Below are 23,062 nucleotides of genomic sequence, written 5' to 3'. Positions count from 1 at the left end.
TCGATTCTTTCTTATGGTTTGGTTCTTGAGAGGGCCCGCCTGTTAAAGCATGATTATTCCTCTGCGAGGAGGGGGGGTGTTCTTCCTCATTCAGTTATGATCCCTCTCATTCTGGATTTTTTTGCAGGATGGATTAAATATAGGCTTGACCCTTAATTCTTTGAAGGTGCAGGTTGTGGCTCTTGCCTTTTTCAGAGGCCTGGTGAATGGTGTTTCTTTGACATCTCATCCTGATGTGGCCTGTTTTTTTGAAGGGAGTGAAGCATCTTAGACATTCCTTGAGGTTACCAGTTCCATTGTGGAATCTTAATTTGATGCTGGACTTTTTGATGGGCCCTACATTCTGACCACTGTGTAGCCTTTCCTTACGGTTGTTGACCTTGAAGACTGTGTTCCTGGTGGCTATATGTTCTGCACCTCAGATTTTTGAGTTGCAGGCTTTGTCTTGCTGGGAGCTGTTCCTTTGGGTGACTCTGGGGGCGTTACAGCTGTGTGTACTGTTCCATCCTTATTGTCCAAGGTAGTCTCGGACTTTCATTTGAATCAGTCCATATCCTTGCCATCTCTGGATAAGGTCAGGGATGCGGAAGAGTTTCACCTTTTGTGCTCCTTAGATGCTAAGCGTCTTATCATGCGGTATCTGGAAGTCTCTGAGTCTTTTTGAAAGTCGGATCACCTGTTTGTTCTCCATGGCGGGAGTAAGCAGGACGCTCCAGCTTCGTGGGCTACCGTAGCTCGTTGGATTAAGGAGATGGTCATGGGCCATGTATGTGTATGCTGGAAAGCCATTGCCTCCTCAGATTAGGGGCTCAGGCAGTGTCATGGGTGGAAGTTAGTCTGTTGTCTCCTGCCGAGCTGCGACGTGGTCCTCCTTACACACTTTTTCCAGGTTTTACTCTCTGGATGTGCAAGCCCGGAAAGATGCAGCCTTTGCACGTGCAGTGTTGACTTGACCACGGGCAGCCTCTGACCCTGTTGGGGAGTAGCTTTGGTACATCCCACTGGTCCTGAGTCCATCTGTCTACATTCTAGGAAATGGAGAAATGACTTCCCTGATAATTTCATTTTCCTTAGTGTAGACAGATGGACTCAGCTTCCCACCCTCAGCTGCCACGTTAGTGCGCCAATAGTTCTCCTTTGGGGCTCTGGGTCCCAAGGGATTACTGGTAAGTGTTTACCCAGTCCCTAGTTTGGGGTATCTAGATTCTTACAAGAATTCAATGTTTAGGGTTGGTTGAGTACAGTTCTAGTTTCCTGTTTTTAACCATGTTTTTTAATCAAGTTTTTTGCTAGTCTGTCCATGGTTGCTTTTGGGGAGAGTGTTGGCAGACTGGGGTCACTGCAGGGCTGTGTATCTAGAATTTAGCTGGATATGTCGGGGTTATTCCTGGGCTGGGCAGGATATTCCTATCCGGCTAACTTATAAGATAGCCAGGTATATTCAGCAGCATTGCTGCGCCACTGAATATCCCAGTTCATTTAGCCGGATAGGTGTATCCAGCTAACTTATCTAGCCGCTCAGCGGCTGAATAAGGACCCCTCACTGTTTTTCTTCCTGTCTCCTCTTTTGATATACCACAACTGTTGTCACTCTGCCTTTGAAAACCAGAGAGTGTTCATGAGGATCTGAAGATGGGGTCAGACGGAGAGAGTGACCATGCCTCGGGAGCATCTTCAGATGAGGTGCATTCCCCTGTCTGTGTCAGGATGCGCAATGGCAGTACGAGGAAAATCTCCACCGAGGTAAAACTGTAATTTATTTACTTATTTATTTATTTTTAATTTTTATATACCGACATTCTTACATCCGATGTAAATCATACCGGTTTACATTAAACAGAATAGCAGGAAATAAATTTCCATAGTCTAATACAAAGAACATTTCTAATTAAAATTATTAACAAACGAAAAAAAAAGGTAAAGAATTGGAATAAAGTTTAAATAAAATATAAAAGATATTATTATTATTATTTTTTTTTTTTTACAAGCACAAGGGTTGCATGAAGGGGTGGGCCCCTTTGTCCCCGCTCGCCGGCGCCTGATGGTGAGGCGCTCTTCAACCGTCGCCGGAGCTCCCAGTGACGTCAGGGGGGGGCGTGGTCATAGATCTCAGTCATTCAATTTCCCTCACCTCCTGCTGTTGGTTGTTGGTTCCGTATCTTTTTTTTTTTTTACTGTTTATTATTACTAATAATAAACAGTAAAATATTAAAATAATAAACAGTAAAATAATTTACTGTTATTTTAGTTATGAACCATTTTAAGTTCTATAGAAAATCAGTATAACAAAATAAAATTGCCATTGACATTCTTAGGGTCCTTCGTTTTCACTTTAAACCAATTTTTGCCCATAAATTCCCATAGTTTTCCAAAGATGAGAATTGGTTGAAACTGACATTGCCCCTAATTTTAGGTTGATTAGAAAGCTGCTCCAGAGCTGCAGATGCAGCATGTCGAGGCCGCCAGCCGCTGCCGAAAGCCAGTGTGGGCCAAAGTGCATCCTGTTTTTCAAGTCCCATCCTCCACCAGCGGAAAGCGCTTGCCCTCCAGTGCCGCCCATGCCGTGGTTCAAGTCCTTCCTTCCCACCCCCACCCCCCCAAGCAGACAACGTGCCTGCTGTCTGGTGCCATAAATGCGTTCCAAGCAGGTCCTATCCACCAGAAGCACTTTCTGGCAGGCTCCCTGGCCCTGCATAAAAACAGAAGCGCAGTGCCACAGAGCGAGGGAGCCTCGGCAAGTGTCCTGCCGAGGGGGAGAGAAGAAGCTGGGAGCCACCACTAATGAGGGTGAATGCTGATGCAGTGCATGTGTGAGCGTGTGCAGGGGGGGGAGGGGGAGGTGATTGGGGGGGAGAGCAAAGGAGATTCTTGGTGGGGTGGGAGGAGAGAGAGAGAGGAGCATGTTAGACAGGGGATGGGGGGGGGGCAGAGATGGGGATGCTGCTGAACGGGTGGGTGGGTGGGATGGGAGAATCTGATAATTTTTATTATACCGGCTCCTGTGCGCCAAAATAAACTCCGATGTTTACCCAGAAAAATAATGAGCCTTTTTTTTTTTTTTTCCAACTGATCTTCTCCTCTTTTGTTCTTATCGTAGTGAACCCTGATAAATAGCTGGGGAAAAATAAAGATCAACAGAAACTGAAAATGAAGGTCCCTTAACCATTCTTTACAGCTCTCTCTCACAGCTACCGCTCCTCCCAGAGCCAGCCACTTCTTCACCATTCCCTACAACTCCCCCCAACACCCATCTACTCCTCCAGCAATCCTAACAACTCCCTCCCACGCCCAGTGCTTCTCCATTCTCTACAGCTCCCCACACACACAGCCAGCGCTCTTCCACCATTCCCCCCCCCCCCCCCATCTTCCCGACAGACAGCGCACCTCCTCCCTCCCCTCCAGCTCCTCCACAGCAGCGCTCTCGGTGCCTTTCTGAAGTGATTCAGTGTGCTGGGCTATGTGGGTTAGCACTCTGCTTCCGTTCTCCCTTTTTCCCCACTGTGCCCTCTGTTTCCTCCTCCAGGACCTTAACAAGCGCCTCTCCCTGCCAGCAGATATCCGGCTCCCGGAGGGATACCTGGAGAAGCTGGGGCTCAGCAGCCCTCCCTTTGATAGGCCGCTGAGCCGCCGCCTCCGTCGTGTGTCCTTGGTGAGTCCTGACCCCCTGCCCCCACCTGGAGCCTGGGTCCGTGGCTTACGAGCGTGTGCGCGTGTTATTTACTTGGCGTATTGCTTGTGGCGCGCAGGCATATATCGTGTGTCTCTGTAAGGAGCTTTGAGACACCGTTCGTGAGAAAGGTCTCACTTTTTTCTTGTCCCTTTCTCCTGCAGTCGCAGATTGGCTTTGGAAAACTGGAGACCTACATGAAGCTGAATAAACTGGGAGAGGTACCTGTCGTCTTTTCTTTCTGTTGCCCTGTGTGTATGTCTTTCTCTCCCTCTCTCTCTCTGGCTTTCTAAGATTCAAGAAGCTTTGGGCCTGATTCACTAAGGCATGTCTCCCATTCTGTGTTTATGGGAAAACGCCTGGATGAATCAGGCCCTTTATTGGTTGAACAATTTGCCCATGTGTTACCAAGTAATACATATTGTGATAAAAAGGGTTTTGATTGTAAATATTACTGCCCTCATCATAAGGCTTGGGGATAACTGCACGGAGCGGCAGTTAATACCCCCAAGAGAAACATGGGGGTATCCTGCACGGAGCGGCAGTTACTACCATAAGAAGTTTGCCGGGCAGACTGGATGGACTATTTGGTCCTTTTCTGATGGCATTACTATAAGTTAATTACAAATTACTGAAATGAAAACCACAAGGAAATATTCCCAGCTTCTGATGGTGCTCAGTCTTGTCTCCAGTCAGATTACGTTTCTGGCTCAGTGACAGGATACCACAGATCGTGCTGCTGTTTCTCCTATTAACCCCAGGATTATACAGTTTTTTTTCCTGCTCATTCTTTTGTAGGAAGTATTTTATTTTCTCTATCAGCTTTATTTCTGTATTTTGCACAGTACAGGAGGCAATGCATTTCTGTTTCTGTTTCTCCAGTTTTGCAGTGTTTCTAATTCAGTTTTTGTCTGCATGTTTCTATTTCTAGTTTGTGGTCAATTATTCTGCTTTAGGTGAGGGTTTGTTAGTGTTCTGAGTGTGAAACAGAGGTGAGATATTCTGCTAGTGCAGGGCTTCCCAAACTGTGGGTCAGGACCCCAGATGAGGTCACAGAACCTTCAGCTGGGAGTGCAAGGGCCTCCAATGGCAGCACTCTTCCGACCATAGCAAAGAGATAGCAATGTACGTATCGAACAGCACCACACATCAAAGGTTTTGTAGAAGGGGTGTCAGCAAATTGGTAATGTGTCATTCTCAAAAGAGACTGCTCTTCTCAATCGTTCATCCATATGAATATGTTTATGCAATTTTTTTGCTGAATTTTTTTTACAAATAAAAACAAGGTGACAAATTTGTCCCAGTGTTATTTCTTGAAGTGAAATAGGTTCACTTATAATGATGCATACACAGACTCTTGGCGATGTCAAATTTCAAACAATACAGAGAGAAATCCCCTACATTAGCTAATGTTTCAGCGGACCCCTGATGCAAGTCTCTGTATGTACTAATGTAGTGAACCAAATAGAATTGGGACAAATTTACTGTCACCTTGGTTTTATTTGCAAAAAAATTCCACAAAGCATTGTATAAATGTATGGGCTATTCATATGGGTCAATGACTGAGAAGACCGGGCAGTCTTTTTTGAGACTAACACATTACCGGCTTGCTGACATCCCTTCTACATAATTTTTGATGTATGGTGCTGTTCAGTACTTACATTGCTATCACTTTGCCTTGGTCTTTGTCTGGTTTGAGATAGTATTTATAGCTCTTCATTTTTTTTTAAGAGCTTTTCAGGCATCAGCAGTGGGAGTCAGAGTGGGGCCTATGAGCCAGCATGTACTCACATTCTCCTCAGCGGCACTGCCCTTGCATGACTTTTTGTGGTAATAGGAAACCCTGAACGAGGAAAGATCAGGACTGCTGCAGGCGCCATGATGGCTTTCATTAATAACGCTGCTGGCAGATCACTGTTGGGCTTCAGACTAGCCATGAAGGAAGGGGAGGGCTGAGTGTGCTTGGGGTTGGTAGAGACTGCCAGTGCTCCTCTCTCCTCACCCACTACTGAACCTACCCAAGAGAAAAATGGGAATGAGGGGAAATGGTGAGAGGGAGGGGATGACAGAGGATTGATTGGGAGGTTATAAGAAGGACTTGGGGTGAGAGGATCAGCTAGGGAGATGCGAAAAGGCCAGAAGGGTGAGAGGCGTGGAGGTTGATAGAAAGGATCAGCTGGAGTGCAGGGAAGGTGAGAAGGAGTGATTATGAATTTTCAAGTGCTAAAATGGAGTCACATTGGCTCAAAGTTTGGGAACTTTGTAGCATCTGTGTAAGGATCTATAATAACCCAACTTGTTTTCCAATCTGCATTGGTGTTCTAGGGCCTGTAGTAATATTTGTCATGCTGCCTTTTCACAGATAAGGGTGTTGCTATTTTGGTTCTAGTAGTTAGTGGTGCTGTGGTATGGTAGATTTGCTAGATAAGTGCTGAGTGCATTGTGTTCAGGGTTTGGTGTTATTTCACAATATGCTTAGAAGCAGAGGAAGTTTGTATGACTGTTATTGGAATGATAGCAGAATTTGAATATTCTTTTTTTGTATGCTGAGTAGAAATTGGAACATAAGATGTGCCATATTGGGTCAGACCAAAGGTCCACTGAGCCCAGCATCCCGTCTCGGATCACTAGGAATTCCTAGCAGATCCCAACAAGTGCAAATGACCTGGTTTTGCTCTGCACTTATTATTAGGGGAGTTTCTGTGGATGCAGAGTGTCTGTTTGTAGAACTGGAGATGCTGGGTATCTATTGGGGTTCTCTCCTGTCCTGTATAGTTTTAAGTTAATGATTTCATTCCCATGCAGGAGAAAATGGTTGAAATGCAATTGAATGATTTTAATAGTAGATTTACAGGGAAGTTGAAATTGGCCGGTGGTGTCTTTATTGCATTGAAGGCCCTTAGAGATTTTTCTTATAGATTCCTTACAACCAGCTTAAAATTCCCATTTATCTTTCTCTTGGGACATCAGGAATTGAACCCACCACATTTGGCATCCTCAAAAAGGCATTTGTCTAGCACCTACCTCAAGCAGCCTGTCCCCTTGGCTAAGATTGCAGGAAGTTCTTCCATTCTATAGTCTGGGATCTCATTCTCTTCCCCCTCATTTGTGTACATCCTTGTCTTCTGGCAGGAAGGGGAGGCTCCAGGATAGGAAGATGGAGAAAGAGAGAGCTGGACAGGGTAGATGTAATGGATGTCAATGAGTTAAGAGAAAGCAAGAAATTCACAGTTTGCTGATACTTGATGCAAATAGCTGGGGCTTTCACTGGGACACATCAAGAATCTGCCGTTGGAGGTGGCGGGAACAGTCCATTAAGGGTCTTCACTTGAGAGGAAAGTATCTGTACAGAGAGAGGAATCTCTTAACACTCGCCGCACTGAGCCACCATATCTCTGTGTCACCCAGGGGACCTATGCGACAGTCTATAAGGGGAAGAGCAAACTCACTGAGAACTTGGTGGCCCTGAAGGAGATCCGCCTGGAGCATGAAGAAGGCGCACCCTGCACTGCAATACGGGAAGGTAAACCTGCAGACCTGTGTGTCACAGCACCAGTGAGGATGTTCAGAGGCACTGAGTCTGAAGGCCCCTTGTACATGCCTAGCACAGGGAGACATTGATAGGGGAGGGAGGGAGAGCACTGGAGGATGAAGCCCCTCTGGATATCCCCCCAGCACAAAGACAGTGGACAGGAGAGGGAATGATGGTACTGGAGACTGAAACCCCAGCATAGGGACAGTGACAGGGGAGAGAGGGACAGTGCTGGAGGCTGAAACCCATCTTTGAATCCCCAGCACAGGGGAAGAGTGGCAGGGAAAGGAATAACAGTGCCGGAGCCCCTCTGTATGTCCCCAGCACAGGGACAGTGATAGTGAGGCTGTCTCATAAAATCTGAGTAATGTTGCTTGTATTTCAGTTTCTCTGTTGAAGGATTTGAAACATGCCAACATTGTTACCCTGCATGACATTATTCATACGGAGAAATCCCTGACTCTGGTTTTTGAATATCTGGTGAGTGTATTTTACAGTGTTGGCATTGTCAGTAATTGCTTCTTTGAAGCTCCAGATGACTTGTAGTCAAGAAGTAATCACACCTCCGGTGGTTATCTTTATAAATCATAACAACAGATTGGATTTATGTAGTGCACTTTAGCCAAACTGAATCCAAAATCACTTTTTTAATTCTTATTTACAGAGGCAGCCTCCTGTGGGTGAGAGGGTGAGGGAGTAGTGTGGCCAGTGAATTACATGTGGGTGAACTGAGGGACGGGGAGATAAGTGCTTTATTTTGTATTCTCTTCCCCTGGTTTAGGACAAGGACTTGAAACAGTATCTGGAAGACTGCAGGAACGTTATCAGCCTGCATAATGTGAAGGTTTGTGCTCCACTGACACATGTTCAGCCCTGTATCCTTGTTGTTAGATCTCAGATTCAACTTTCATTTAAGCTTTTAAAGCGTGTATGTTCCAACAGGCTTCTGCACAGCCAGCCAGTCCATCGTCTAAGTTGACAGGGTGCTGTCTCTCGTCCAGTAGAATTCATATACAAAGCTAACTCTGCAGACCTTCCCTGGGATACTGCTTTCCAGCAACCCCCTATTCTTGCCCTGAGCTTTGTAAATATTTCCCAGCATGGTCAGAGCCGCTTCCTAGGCCAATGAGAGCAAGAGGCCAAAAGAAAGGCTTCCAGTTGCAGGGAAAAGGCCTACCGTATTTCTTCCTTCTGCTGGGTGTGTCTAATCCCATGTTTCAGCCGTCCCATGCTTCAGGGAGTATTTAGTTCTCATCCCACTGCAACCAGATTTGTCTAGTACTACAACTTGCTGTTGCTGCTGGGTGGGTCAGGTATTGTTATGTCTCACCATCCCATTCTGCTGGGCGTGTCTAGTACTACATGTCTCAATCAGCCTGCGCTGCCAATGGCAACCAAGTTGTTAGAGGCAAACTTGATATTTTTCAGATTGGAGTTAAGTGTGGAGCGAGACAGATAGAGGGACTTCATCACAATGTTTTGTCTCTCTCCCAGCTGTTCCTCTTCCAGTTACTGCGTGGGCTGGCATACTGCCACCGCCGGAAAGTTCTGCACCGCGATCTGAAACCCCAGAACCTGCTCATTAATGAAAAGGGGGAGCTGAAACTAGCAGACTTTGGTAGGTTTGAGGTTTCTTGGGTTGACTGTAGCTACTGGGGTTTTCCTTTCCTTGGGGGAGGTGGAGTTGCCGTACTATTCCTTCTTAAGCACCTTGGGCAGTTCGTGTTCATCACATATTGAGTTTTGGGAGGTGATATCCCACTGTGGGTGAAGCAAATCAGTTCATACAACCAAAAGCCTTCCATACAAAAACAAATATTTTGGAGAACCAATGGCCAAAGTGACAGAACCTAAACAAAGGGCATTGACTATATAGCAGTAATGCTAATTTCTTAGCATACAGACAGGTGGATCCAGAACCAGTGGGTTATGCACCTCTACCAGCAGTTCCCTGTATGTACCCAGATCAGTCCAGACTCCTAGGTTTTGCCTCCCTTCCAGCAGATGGAAACAGAGAAAGTTTTACTGACACTGGCATATAACCTGGTGTAACACACACAATTATACAAGAGAGTATACAAATTTTATTATCACAAAATTACTTAGCACATACCATAAAGTGTGTCTCGATGGCTTCGCAACACCCACTCTATACACATTCACACTATAACCCAATCATTCAATTTAAAATACCAATACATTGTCATTGATACAACCTTACTACATTGATTAACAAGCAGACATGTATAAAAATACAAATATTATATAACCTTATGGCTTACAAGCCATTTACAACTCTTGTTATCCAACCTATACCCAGTTTACATCACAGCAACAATTAGAGATATTCTCAAAGGTACTCTGAATTTTCCCCCAACTAAAGCCACACGCCTTTCCTCGACCAAAGTCCGAGCGTTTTCAATAGCAGGACCTTCTATCTGGAATAACATTCCCTCAGGCCTCAGATTAGAACCCTGCCTCTTAACGTTCAGAAAAAAACTCAAAACGTGGCTATTTCATCAAGCCTTTGCTGACCCTCCAGACAATCTCTAGTCACCATTATTCTCTCCTGGACGAATTTATCCCCTCCCAGATGAATGGTTTGCTATCCTCTCGAAAGATGGACTCAGGCACTTCCAGGTTAAAGCACCTTAAGCTTTAACCCACATCCTTTTGTATTATGTTGCAATACTTCCTGCCTTTATTTTTTCCAGCTATTCTTAGCTTCCAAGTTTCTACACCTTGTTAAATGTAACTTTACCTTATTCTCCTCTATTGTTAATCACTTTATTTATTGCTTCAGTTATCCTTGTTCTATGTAAACCGATCCGATATGGTTATCACTATGAAGGTCGGTATAAAAAAGTGTTAAATAAATAAATTTTTTCAATGAACATCCATACATGTTTTAAACAATGATCAATGCTGAGGTCTTCCCATGTTTTCAATAAACCACCATCTTTCTTAAGAATTTTGACTATTAGCGGTTTTCCTTCCCTTTAAGGATCCATCACCCTACAGGAGGCTCTTGTTTCTCCAAAAAGGCTTCTGGTCGTGAGGTGCACGAGCAGGGGGTTGGGAACTCTTTTTGGCTCAATTCTTTTCGCCATAGGGGGTGCACAACTGGTGGTGCCAGCTCCCTCCCCCCCCAGGAGGATGTCCGGAGCCTGCTGTCACAACTTCAGGAAAGTGGGCTGTTTTGTTGTAATTTAAAGTTTTGAGTTTAAAAAAAAAGAGTAACAACTTTATTTTTGTTTTTGATTCTTCTTCGTGCTGCTTGGTTCACGTGGTTGGGATCTTGATTTTCTTGGCATCCTCTCAGCGGCAGTGCAGGTGCATGATGGGAGCCAGGCCGCATGGCAGCCACTGTTGAGCATGCGTGGAGGTGTGCACACGGCTCTCTCAGTCCGGTCTTTGTTCCCGCTGCCTCTCTAGGTGAGAGGGCAGCTCAGGAATGCCATTGAGAGCATCTGGGAAGCATCGAGTCACCGGCAGGAGCCGGCTCCTTCCCAGTGCACACGGGAACCGAGGCCATTTTGGCTTCGTTGGTAGCAGCAACTGAGGCTACAGGAGAGAGGAAGCCCTTCACCACTTTCCCCAGCTGGTAGGAGACCCACGGAGGCCCAGAGAGGCTTGGGAACCTCTATATGGAGACGACGAGGAGGATCCTGAGGATCCAGTATGTTTTTCTCTGGACTTTGTGCTTTTACTCCACAAGGCATATCTTGCCTGGAAGGCAAGCCTTTCCGGGCACGAGGGAACGCAGGATCCACATCCTTCTAAGCGGCCCAAAAAGGCGCAGGCTAATGGGGCAACCAGCGTTCAGCAAGTTCTCATCAGTCTAAACATTTGGAAGACGCAAACAAGCCCTCGGGAGATTTGGAGGTTGGAGAGCTTCTGGCGGAGGAACCCCCTGTACTGGATTCTTCTCAGGACCGTCAAGACTCAGATGAGGGGTGGGGACAGGCCCCGGCTGTGGATGGGGATAATCCTAAGGTGGTTCGTCTTTTCCACAGAGAGGAACTTGATTCCATATGTCAGAAGGCTGGGTATCAAGGAACCGCGAGAAGATTCTAATCATGAGGAAAGGATCCAATCATGAAGGGCTTAAGAGGTCTGGCGAGGGCCTTCCTTTCCATAAAAGTCGGTAAAGAAGCTTGTATTACGAGAGTGGGAGACTCCGGACACTGGTCAGAAGGTTAGCAGAGCTATGGACAAGTTATATCCATTGCTGGAATTGTTACGGCTGCCAAAAGCTTACATTAGGGTGTGGAGAGTCTTTGAGGCTGTGCGTAGAGCAAGGGGTTGATCCTACTCGAGCATCGATCACGTACATTTTGTCCTTGCAACAGGGATTGGTGAAAGGTTTGGCCTTGAACTCCCTCAGAGTCCAGGTGGCGACATTGGGCTGACTTAGAAACAAGGTCCAAGCAACAGTCTTGGCTGCACATCCAGATGTGCTGCGTTTTCTCCGGGGGGGGGGGCGAAGAATTTACAGCCTCCGGTGCAGAAATTGTGCCCCCCCCCCCCCCGAGTCTTAACTTGGTTCTCAGGGGCTTGTGTGTGGCTTCGTTTGAACTGATCTGAAGAGCAACTATGAAGGATCTTAACTTAAAGGTTGTTTTCTTAGTGGCAATTTGTTCCGTCAGGAGAATTTTGGAGCTGCAGGCTCTATCATGCAGGATCCTTTTCTTCGGATTACGGAAGATGGAGTCTCTTTGCATATGGGTCCTTCCTTTCTTCCGAAGGTAGTATCGTCATTTCATTTGAATCAGGCAGTGGAACCACTAGCTTTTCTGAATCTGGCTGCAACTGTGCCTCACACGAAAGAGTTGAGGTTTTTGGATGTGAAACGGGCTTCACTGTGTTACCTGAAGGTCACTAATAGTTTTCAGCTATTGGATCATCTTTTTGTGTTATGGAGCAGTGCAGAGAAATGGACATAAGGCTTCAAAATCCACCATAGCGTGGTGGCTGAAGGAAGCGATAAGTTCGACATACTTATGTTAGGGTCGAACTGTTCCTGAGGAATTGAGAGCTCACTCTACTCGATTGCAAGTGGCATCCTGGGCCGAATGTCAGCAAGTGTCGCCACAAGAGATTTGTAGGGCGGCTACTTGGAAGTCATTGCACACTTTCGCCAGAGATTATTGTTTGGATGTCCAAGTTCCAGATGCCATGGGCTTTGGGGAAAGTGTGCTTCAAGCGGGATTCTCGCAATCCCTCCCTGTTTAGGGAAGCTTGGGTACATCCCAGGAGTCTGAACTGATCTGAGTACGTACAGGGAAAGGAAAATTGGTTCCTACCTGCTAATTTTCATTCTGTAGTACCACAGATTAGTCCAGAGTCCTGCCCAGTTGGGGTGAAAAGGATTGGAGAGTCCACTCAATCTGTTGTAAATAGACTGAAGTATGGTACAGGATCCATTTGGTTTTCTCCTCTTGTTTGTGTTGGAAAGGATCGTTCCTATTATGTGGCTCTTCATCGTGCTACTCGTTTGGGGGGCGTGTTATGTTGGATGTGGTTGTTTAGTTGCCGTGGTTCAGTGGTATCTTGGTTTGGGTACAGGTCAATACTGAGTGACTGCAGGTGGCACACCAGGTTATATGCCAGTGTCAGTGAAACTTTCTCTGTCTCCATCTGCTGGAAGGAAGGCTAAACCCAGGAATCTGGACTTATCTGTGGTACTACAGGAATGAAAATTAGTGGGTAAGAACCAATTTTCCTATGGAGATGGAGCAAAGCTAACGTTACAGTATATATATATATATATATATATATATATATATATACACCCCTGCACTGACAGCCCACCAGTATTCTCCGTCTCCAGCAGATGGTGAACGTGCATCTCCCTACTGGGGATTGTTTAAAAATTTTAAAGGAGAAAAGAAGAAGAAAAATTAATTCGCCCTGCTCTCCTGTGATGATACCTTATGGTCTTTCCCTCAGTCGAGAATTCCTGAGGTGATATCCTTGCATCCCTCCCTCAGATGAGTGCCTTGGTCCGTTAGCTGGTTTTCAGCCGGCGTGGACTTAGCTGTAAAAAAAAAAAACAGCTGAAAGCCAAGCGGGTGCAGGAAGCCGAGCGCAGCAGTGAAGGTCCTTGCCCTCTGCCCTGCAGCCAGAGATCAGCCTGATTCTCAGCTGGATGGGCTGAGCTCAGGTAATTAAAAAAAAAAAGAAAGAGAAGGAAGAGAGAAGGGGAGTAAGTAGGGATTCCTCTCCCCTCCAGTCTCCTTGCTTGGCGCACCAATCTGATGTTTGTTCCCACCTCCGGTGGAGCTTAGGGAACGAAGGCAGATTGAGCAGCCTTTTTGGCTAGGCCCCCACTCTCAGGCTTGAGTTCACTATATAGTAGGCCGTGGCAGCGTTTTCGTGCAGTTTTTCTTGCACGTTAGACTACCCTTTCAGTGTCATTGGTTTGTGCTTCTGCACCCGCTGTGCGTCCAGCAGTGCTTCCGGTTTGTGCACTTAGTTGGGCGCTTAGTTGGATGTGTATGGGCGCCTGCCTGGGCGCTTACTGATGCGTGCATGCATAATGTGTGAACTTTCTTACGTGCACTGCTTGAGCATCCTGGTGGGAGCTCCATTTTGTGCACTTATCGGAACACTGTGTTGAGCGTCTAATTTTTGGATGTATAAATTTTGGATGCCTATTCTCTGCTGCGCTAACACTGCCGGGTGCACAGTTATCAGACGCCTGTTAGAGCGTACTGTCAATCCAGCACCTGACAGACCTACTGAATCAATGAATGTGATGAGTGAGAATTATAACTGTGATAGTGCTGGCTGCACTGATCCCTGTGTAGCTGGCCATGTTGCTAGTGAGAATTCTGTGATGGTAAGGATAAAAGAAAAGCATGACTGTGATAGTTGATAGGATTGACGATCTGAATGTATCACATAATTTCCATGGTGAAAATAATAGAAGTGACTAGCAATGGAGAGTCTTTAAATGCAGCGTGCGGTTTTCTTATCTTCTCAGGACTTGCCCGGGCCAAATCAATTCCCACCAAGACCTACTCTAATGAAGTGGTGACTCTCTGGTACCGTCCTCCAGACATACTCCTGGGGTCCATCGAGTACTCAACTCAGATAGACATGTGGTGAGCCTAAACCTTCTCATGAAAAGAAAGCAAAGTAGAAACTGGTGTATGATTGCTGGCCGCGGGGAGAGGTTATAGTCTCAGCAGATGTCACTTTGTTATCTCAGGCACTAAGTCCATTGTTGTCCCTGCAGGGGTGTTGGCTGTATATTTTATGAGATGACAACAGGAAGACCCCTCTTTCCAGGCTCAACTGTGGAGGAGCAACTACATTTCATATTTCGAACACTTGGTGAGAAAACATAAAGTCAGCATGGGATGATTTTAGCTCAGTCTCTGCCTTCCATGCTTCTTCCCATTGGAGGCATGTAGGAAATGCATCAGGAGGTGTACTGGTTATGCATGGGGAGGGCTATAGGGAATGGCGGAAGAACACCAGCTCTCAGAGAGTTGTGAGGAAAAGGGGTGGAAGAGTGCTGCCTGTGGGGGAATTGTAGGACATGGTGGCGAGGAGCTGCTTGTGGGGAGAGCAGCAGGACCTGTGGTACTGCTCTAAAACAGCACTGAATGATTTTTCATTGACTTTTCCTCTTCTCTTTTCACAAACAGGTACACCAACAGAAGAGACGTGGCCTGGAATTTTGTCCAACAAAGATTTTAAAAGCTGCAAATATCCTAAATATTATCCAGATCCCATTCAGAAGCATGCTCCCAGGTCCGTATAACCTAGCACAGGGACAGTGACAGGTGAGGAGGGCGTGACAGTGCCGGAGACTGAGGCCACTTAGTATATCCTCCGTGCACGGAGAGTGATGAGAAGAATCCAATAGTGGACTCCTAATGAGATACATCTTTGCATCCCCTTGATTTCATCTAATCTTTATATTTTATTGATTTATAGGCTGGATCACGAGGGATCAGATCTCTTATCTCAGCTGCTGCAGGTGAGAAGGAACTTTGCTCCCAAGATTATTTTCGTATACTGGAGGGCAGTATTTGTCTGCATTGTGCAGCATTCTTCTCAGTGTCCTGGTGTGATATGATGCTGCTCGCACTCTGTCCTAGACCACTGTCAGATAGTCTAAAACAACCAAGCAAGCAGGCAAACTCGCAGAAAGTGTCTTCTGTTCCTTCCTTTAGACCAGCGGTCCCCCAACCCTGTCCTGGGGGCCCACCAGGCAGTCGGGTTTTCAGGATATCCACAGTGAATATGCATGAGAGAAAATGTGCACGCACTCCCTCCATAACATGCACATTTTCTCTCATGCATATTCATTGTGGATATCCTGAAAACCCGACTGGCTGGTGGGCCCCCAGGACAGGGTTGGGGACCACTGCTTTAGACAATAACATAGCATATACATGTGTGTATTTATATATATATATATATCACACACACACACACACACACACAGACACACATATATATATATACAACAGATATAAAGTTCTATGCAACAGTCTATAACCTGCCACTCTCAGAGCCAGACCTCAAGGCACAGGCCCACCAGGGGTGTTAGCTCTAGGCTTCCCATGGTGTCCCTCTTACCAACCCCAGGCCTAAATGTATGCTCACTTTCCTAGACCTGTGTCTAGAAAGGCAAAATGTTAGGGCAAATTCCCAGCCTCCCCACCACCCCGCAGGCCAGCAATCAAGCACTGGACCTCTGAAAAAGTCCTTCACGTTGTTTTCGCCACTGCCCCTTCTTTCCAGATCTCTTTGTTCCAGCGATGCCATCCCTACCATGCAGTAAGCATGGGGACAAAGCCATTGTGGGATTGCATCACTGGAGGTCAGGGGGAGACAGGGTGGCAGTGAAGGGCTCAGAGGTTTTCTAGGGTGGGGGGGGGGGGGGGCAGCACAGCGCAGGCAGGCACAGTACCTAGGGGTGGCATCTGCCAAAATCTGTCATTGACCAGCCTTTGGTCCTCTGGCTGGTCTACCTTCCTAGGAAACTGTTGCTCCTTATAGGCTTCACCTGACAGCTCCTTGGCCCTCTATTCATCCATTGCCCCTTTCCAGCTTTTCCAAGGGACTTTTCTTTCTATCTAAACTGTGACCTAATTGGCCACCCCTGTCTCTTTAACCACTTTGAACCGCATTACCCAACAATCTCTTGGCTATAGTGACATCAGAAAGGAAAAATCTTTCATTATCCTCCCTGCAGCAGCTTCTGCTTCCCTGGTGGGCTAACTGCACCTAATCCCTGGTCTGTTCCCAGCTGGGTAGAATCCTAAATCTACTATAGACTACAGCCCCCAAGAGCCTCTTCTTTAAAGCCCTATTCCTTATCTCTCTTCTGCTCCTGCCTTTAGAACGCTCTTTATGTCACCAGTTGCCTATCCATGCCATGCAGAAAGAGCTTTGATTCCACCACAACATACTGCCTCCATATTATGCAAATCTCTCTCAGGCATATTCATTAGGGACAGCCTGTAAACCTGACCTGTTGGTGGCCCTTGAGGACCACTGCTCTAGCCTCTCCAAAAACCTTTAAATCAAACTAAAGAAAAAGAAATTAAAATTGTGAAAGTTCTGCTTTCTGAATTTTAACAAATTATTTATGCATTTGAGAGGAAATTTAATGATGTGCCCTACCCTCTGGCCTTCCACACAAATGTTTCTATTCAGATTTTAGATTTGATTGCTCACTTTTCCAAACCTAAGCTCAAGGCGAATTCCACTCAGCGCAGAAGATATTTCCCTGCCCCAGAGGGCTTACAGTCTGGGGGAAAAGTGCTTAGTAAATGAAGCGCTAAGTTTGTACCCAGGGCAATGGAAGGTGAAGTGACTTGTCCAAGGTCACAAGGAGCATCAGTGGGATTTGAACAGTGACTGCCCTGATCCTTGGCCTGCTGTTCTAACCACTGGGCCACTTTTCCACTCTGTTGTCTGACTTACCACCTTTGACAGGGCTCAAAGTCCAAAGAGACACTCATGAGATTTTCTGGTTTTTTTTTTATCTGCTGCAGTTCGAAGGGAAAAAGAGGATCTCAGCGGAGGCAGCCATGCGGCATCCCTACTTCCACTCCCTGGGAGAACGGGTTCTTAAGCTCCCGGACAGTAAGCACCAGAAACGCACTAGTGGGATGTTCAATGTGTGTGCTGCAGGTGTAATTCTGTCTGTATTATACTGAGAAATATTAGGGGCCTCCTGTGGTCGGTGTGCATATTGCAGGAGTATATTCTTTGTGGAGCAATTTTGATAATTTTGAGTCGCTCTGAGTACAGGTGATCTAATCAAGTTTTCTTCCTCAATACCCAATCCCAGTTATCTCTTTGTTAATACCATTTCGTTGGATCCAAGTTTTGTCTTCCTTTGTTTAATGTAATGCATCCTTTTGCAATGGTTATTGTTATAATGTAAACCGGGGTGATTTGTAACTTGTTACAGGAACATCGGTATATAAAAGTGCCAAATAAATAAATAAATACCCTGAGATCAGCGTAGGCATAGCAAGCAGTCTGATGAACTGAGGGTTGCAAAATAGTGCGACTAGATAGTACTGAGAGTTGGAGCAAAACTAGAGTGCTCAGGAAGAGGTATTACCAGCCAAAACAAAAGGGGAGGTAGTATTGCCTCTTACCATGTCATTGGTGAAACCTCTCCTAGAATATTGTATCCATTTTGTATTTCCAAAAGGACAGACACAGAGCAGAGGCAGCCACGAGAAAGACACCAAAAGTCCTATGAAATCAGACTGAAAGACCTAAATATATATACACCCAGGAGGAAAGGAGGTATATAATAGAGATAGACACATAATGCACAAGAAGTAAACCTTTTTTTTCGGAGGACAGGACGCTCTAGAACAAGAAGTAATGGCCTGAAGCCTAAAAGGGTAGACAGAGGAGTAACAATAGGAAACATTTCTTTACAAAAAGGACAGGGAGTACATGGAACGGCCTCCCAGGGGAAGTAAGAACATAAGAACATGCCATACTGGGTCAGACCAAGGGTCCATCAAGCCCAGCATCCTGTTTCCAACAGTGGCCAATCCAGGCCACAAGAACCTGGCAATTACCCAAAAACTACGTCTATTCCATGTTACTGTTGCTAGTAATAGCAGTGGCTATTCCCTAAGTAAACTTGATTAATAGCAATTAATGGACTTCTCCTCCAAGACCTTATCCAATCCTTTTTTGAACCCAGCTACACTAACTGCACTAACCACATCCCCTGGCAACAAATTCCGATTAGTTTTAAATGTGCTACTTGCTAACTTCATGGAGTGCCCCCTAGTCCTTCTATTATCTGAAAGAGTAACAGAATTCAGGAAAGTCTGGGACAAACAGAGGATCCTTAGATACAAGGAGGTGAGGTAAGGGCTGGGGTAGTGCATCAACAATGGGCAGACGAGCTGGGCCTTGTAGTCCTCATCTGCATCTGTTTCTATGCTTTTCTTTTTTTTCAACGCAGAGGATTCCTCCTGCTCTTTTGTACTTCCAGCTGAGAAAGAACTGGGGCTAGGATCTGGCACCCATGAGCCTTCATTTGCAACAACTGAGGGATTTCTCCCCTCCCCTCCCCCGTTTTATATCCTCTCCCAATTTATATTTAGTTCAGCCATGGCAGCAATGGTCCTAGGGCTGAGAGCCATGCAGCAGGACTCCTTCCAGGTCCCAGCAATATTGGGCCCTGAATCAAGTCACGAGTTGTCACCCTTAAGCAATGACCATGGCTCCTTCCCCACTAAGATGCTGTGAACGCTGCCTCCACCAGCACTTGCCATCTGAGCCACCGGCTCTGCCCAGTTTGCTCCTGTGCAATCCTCCATACACTGTCAGCACCTGTGATAACCACAGGATGTCATGACTGCATTTCTATAAGCCACAAAGAATATATATACACCTGCAATAGGTGATTGGCCTATCGACATCATCTTGAATTCCTGGAAAAAAAGAGTCACCGTCCATGCTCTGAAAGATCCTCTGCATTAAACGTGAAGATCGTCGCAGCAACACCAGTGTACTTGCCAAAGCAAGCCTTCCCTCCATTGAGTCAGTGATCCCCAAACACCGACTCTGCTGGGATGGACATCAGGTGAAAATGCCTAACTGCTGACTCCCTACTCCAAACTCACTTACAGCCAGAGATCTTGCAGCTGCCAGAAGAAATGCCAGCAAGACACTTTCAAGGCACACTGCAATGAAAGAAGCAGGCCACTGACTTGAGACCAGTGATACGGCAACCTCAGCCTGGAGCAGCCTGCTTCAAGATGAAGCATTTTGTGTTTGAACGTGAATAGACAGCAGAAGAAGGAAAAGGAAAGAAATCCAGGTGTTGGGGCTATTCCCCATGGAACAACCTGTAATTTCTGTGGACAGACCTGTCATTGAAGTTCCTAAAGCCACCTCAACATCCATCCATAAACCGTGATGGAGATCAACTTCCAGTTAAAGGATTGCCTAACACAGCTAGTACATCTGCATTCTACACAGTAACCACAGGGTGTCACTATTGTATAAGAGAAATCCATAAAGATTATGGTCCCACTTACACATTTTATCCAAAAGGTGTCACCACTGTGCCAGTGTAATCCAGAGGGAATGTACACCTAAATGAATATAGTGAACCTAGAGTGTCAATATTGTACCACAGTAATCCAAAAGCAAAGACCCGTAGCACACAAGCTGATCAAAAGGTGTCATTATTGTTCCAGTGAAATCTAAAAAGAACAGAGCTGCAATGTATTCCTTCACCACAGGGTGACAGATTTGTACCACTGAAATCTAGAGAATTTACATTTGCAACATGTATACTAGAAACAGAGAAACATGACAGCTGAAAAAGACCATATGGCCCATCCAGTCTGCCCATCTACCCAATTAATTTAGCATTATAATTCTCATCACTTCCTAAGAGATCCCTTGTAATTATCCATGTTTTCTTGAATTCAAATATTGTTTTTGTCTCCACCATGTCCATTGGGAGGCTGTTCCACATATCCACCACCTCTCTGTAAAGAAATATTTCTTAAGATTACTCCTGAGTCTACCCCCTTTCAACCTAATCTCATGAGCCCTCGTTCTAGAGCTTCCTTTCCATTGGAAAAGGCTCACCTCCTGTGCATGGAAACCTTTGAGATACTTGAATGTCTCTATCATATCGCCTTTCCTCCAGGGTGTACATGTTTAGATCTTTAAGTCTATCCCCATATGCTTTAGAACGAAGACCACTGACCATTTTAGTAGCCACCCTCTGAACCGACTCCTTTTGAAAGTGCAGTCTCCAGAATTATACTGGACATAGGGTGTCACTACTGAAATAATTTAATCCAGAAAGGGCATATAGACCTATTCAAATAGCAAAACCCTAAACAGTGTGTAATATTTCCTTTTTATCTTTCAGCAACTTCAATTTTTGCACTAAAGGAGATTCAGTTGCAGAAGGAGATGGGGCAGAAACCTTCTGTGTTACAAGGCTCAGGTGTGTTGCTCTGATACCTCCCTCCATCCCTTCCCAGCTTCCCTTCTCCCATCCTGAGGCTACGCAGACCCCACACAGCTTCATGACTTTCTCGCATACAGTTATTTTCCTCACAGGGCCTTGGCATCATCCATCCCTCGACACCATGCCAGAGGCTGCCCATCTCTTCTTATTCCTAATTAATACTTTGTTATGCTTCTGTTAGATAAGTAAAGTAATACTATGCTAATAAAGAGAAAAGTTGTCCCACGCCTGCATCTCTAGTATACAAATTGAGCTCCATCCCTCTCCTTCCCTATACTCTCCAGCTCTGTGCCACTCTTCAGTTCCAACCCCTCTCTGTATGGAAATTGAGCTCTGTCCCTCTCTCTGGCTGTACTCTCCGGCTCTGCCCCCCTCGCTCTAAATTGTTCAATTCCCTCTCTACTACCACACAGTGTACCTGAGCTCAACTGCTCTCTCTACTACCACATATCTCAGTTACGCACTTCCTACACTTCACAGTGTTTCCCTATCCTTGGATGGGCTTTTACTACTAGTTTTATATAATAGATGGCACCAGATAAGGACCATTTGTCCCACCCAGTCTGCCCAGTTGCCCTCTGCCTTTACCAGCATTTCCCACTCCTCTCCTGTAGATACACCTAGCTAATCGAGTTTTCAGGATATCCATAATGAATATGCATGAGATTTGAATACTCTGGAGGTCCAGGGTGTACAAATCTATCTCATGCATATTCATTATGGAAATCCTGAAAAACTGACTGGCTTAGGTGTACCTGCAGGAGAGGGGTGGGAAACACCGAACTATAATGCTCCAGCTAAGGATATCTCCCAGCTACCAGATGTACAGACTTAATTGTCTGCAGAAGATCCTTTCTTCTCCTTTTTTTCTTTCTCATGTAGATTAATTACTTTTATTATTTAAAACATTTAATTTTATTTTCTTATTGCTATTGATAAAATAAGAAAAATTGTAATGCAGTATTGATTTATTCTTTTCTTCACTATTTTATTGATCTTATTTACAGTGCCAAGAAAAAGTTAATTTAACCACCTAGAATGGTCTGTGTTAAGAACATAAGAAGTGCCATGTTGGGTCAGACCAAGGTCCACTGAGCCCAGCATTTTGTCTGTGTCAGGGGCCGGTCCGGATCACAAGTACCCGGCAGATCCCCAATAGTTGATTTATTTCTTGCATTTCATTCCCAGGGATAAGTGCTGGCTTTCCAAATCTACCCAAGGATACGTGCTGTTTATGGACTTTTCCTTCAGGAACTTGTCCAGTCCTTTTTTGAGCACCATTATGTTACTTGCCTTGACCATGCTCTTCAGCAACAAATTCCATAGCTTGATTGTGCGCTGAGTGAAAAACTACTTCCTACCATAGTGTTTCCCAACCCTCTCCTGGAGGGATACCTAGCCAGTTGTTTTTTCAGGATTTCCACAATGAATATGCATGAGATAGATTTGCATACCGTATCTCATTATGGATATTCTGAAAACCTGAATGGTTAAGTGTGCCTCCAGGAGAGGGCTGGGAAACACTGTCCTACAATTTGTTTTTAAATCTGGGTTGCTAGTTTCATGGCATGTCCCCTAGTCCCAGTGTTGTTTGAAAGGGTAAATAACCGTTCCCTATTTACCTTTTCCACCCCACTCATGATTTTATATATTTCAATCAGATCCCTTCTCAGTTGTCTCTTTTCCAAGCTAAAGAGCCCTAATCTGTTTAGCTTTTCTCCATAAGGGAGCTTTTTCATCCCCTTTATCATGTTTGTTGCCCTTCTCTGTATCTTTTCTATGTTCACTATGTCTTTTTTGAGATGGGGCGAGCAGAACTGCACACAATACTCAAGATGTGATGGCACTATGAAGCTATACAAAGGCATAATGATATTCTTAGCTTTTGTTCTCTATTCCTTTCCAAATAATTCCTAGCATTCTGTTTGCCTTTTGACCGCCGCTGCACACTGAGCCAAAGAATTTGTCCACAAGGACTTCAAGGTCCTTTTCCTGGTGGTGATGTCTAACACAGAACCCAGCAGCATGTACTTGGAGTTGGGATTATTTTTCTCTATGTGCATTACCTTGCACTTGTTCATATAAAATCGTTTCTTACCTGCTAATTTTCATTCCTGGAATACAGATCAATCCAGACGCATGGGGTTTTCATTCCCTACCAATAGATGGAGGCAGAGAAGAAATTACCAACACTGTGCTACTTAAGATAGCATGCCACCTATAGTCCCACAGTATGAACTGTACCCAAGCCAAGATGAGAATTAACCATAAACAACTTCATCCCCCATTTCGAGAAGGGAAAAGGTTGAGCTCCCCAAACTGGAGCTCTTACGTCTATAGTGGAGATTGAAAACTCCCA

The 23,062-nt window shown here is 45.4% G+C and overlaps 1 protein-coding gene across 5 annotated transcripts in view; it reads left to right on the top strand.

Annotated features, from left to right (window-relative positions):
• CDK16 (cyclin dependent kinase 16) overlaps positions 1–23,062 on the top strand; it is an 81,835-nt gene that overhangs the window by 53,465 nt on the left and 5,308 nt on the right. For 3 of the 5 annotated variants that reach the window (XM_029611985.1, XM_029611964.1, XM_029611974.1), the window contains 13 exons: positions 1,610–1,743; positions 3,524–3,649; positions 3,832–3,888; positions 7,076–7,190; positions 7,585–7,679; positions 7,981–8,043; positions 8,694–8,817; positions 14,188–14,308; positions 14,443–14,540; positions 14,858–14,963; positions 15,150–15,192; positions 17,222–17,312; positions 20,602–20,679. In XM_029611985.1, coding sequence (XP_029467845.1) covers positions 1,610–1,743; positions 3,524–3,649; positions 3,832–3,888; positions 7,076–7,190; positions 7,585–7,679; positions 7,981–8,043; positions 8,694–8,817; positions 14,188–14,308; positions 14,443–14,540; positions 14,858–14,963; positions 15,150–15,192; positions 17,222–17,312; positions 20,602–20,679 — 1,251 coding nt within the window. Of the gene's footprint in view, positions 1–1,609; positions 1,744–3,097; positions 3,154–3,523; positions 3,650–3,831; positions 3,889–7,075; positions 7,191–7,584; positions 7,680–7,980; positions 8,044–8,693; positions 8,818–14,187; positions 14,309–14,442; positions 14,541–14,857; positions 14,964–15,149; positions 15,193–17,221; positions 17,313–20,601; positions 20,680–23,062 lie in introns of those variants that run through there. The other 2 variants (XM_029612004.1, XM_029611995.1) reach the window with 2 other exon arrangements.

Source organism: Rhinatrema bivittatum, chromosome 1 (genome assembly GCF_901001135.1).
Source record: "Rhinatrema bivittatum chromosome 1, aRhiBiv1.1, whole genome shotgun sequence".
Lineage (NCBI taxonomy): Eukaryota > Metazoa > Chordata > Amphibia > Gymnophiona > Rhinatrematidae > Rhinatrema > Rhinatrema bivittatum.
This window is presented reverse-complemented; position numbering and strand designations above follow the sequence as displayed.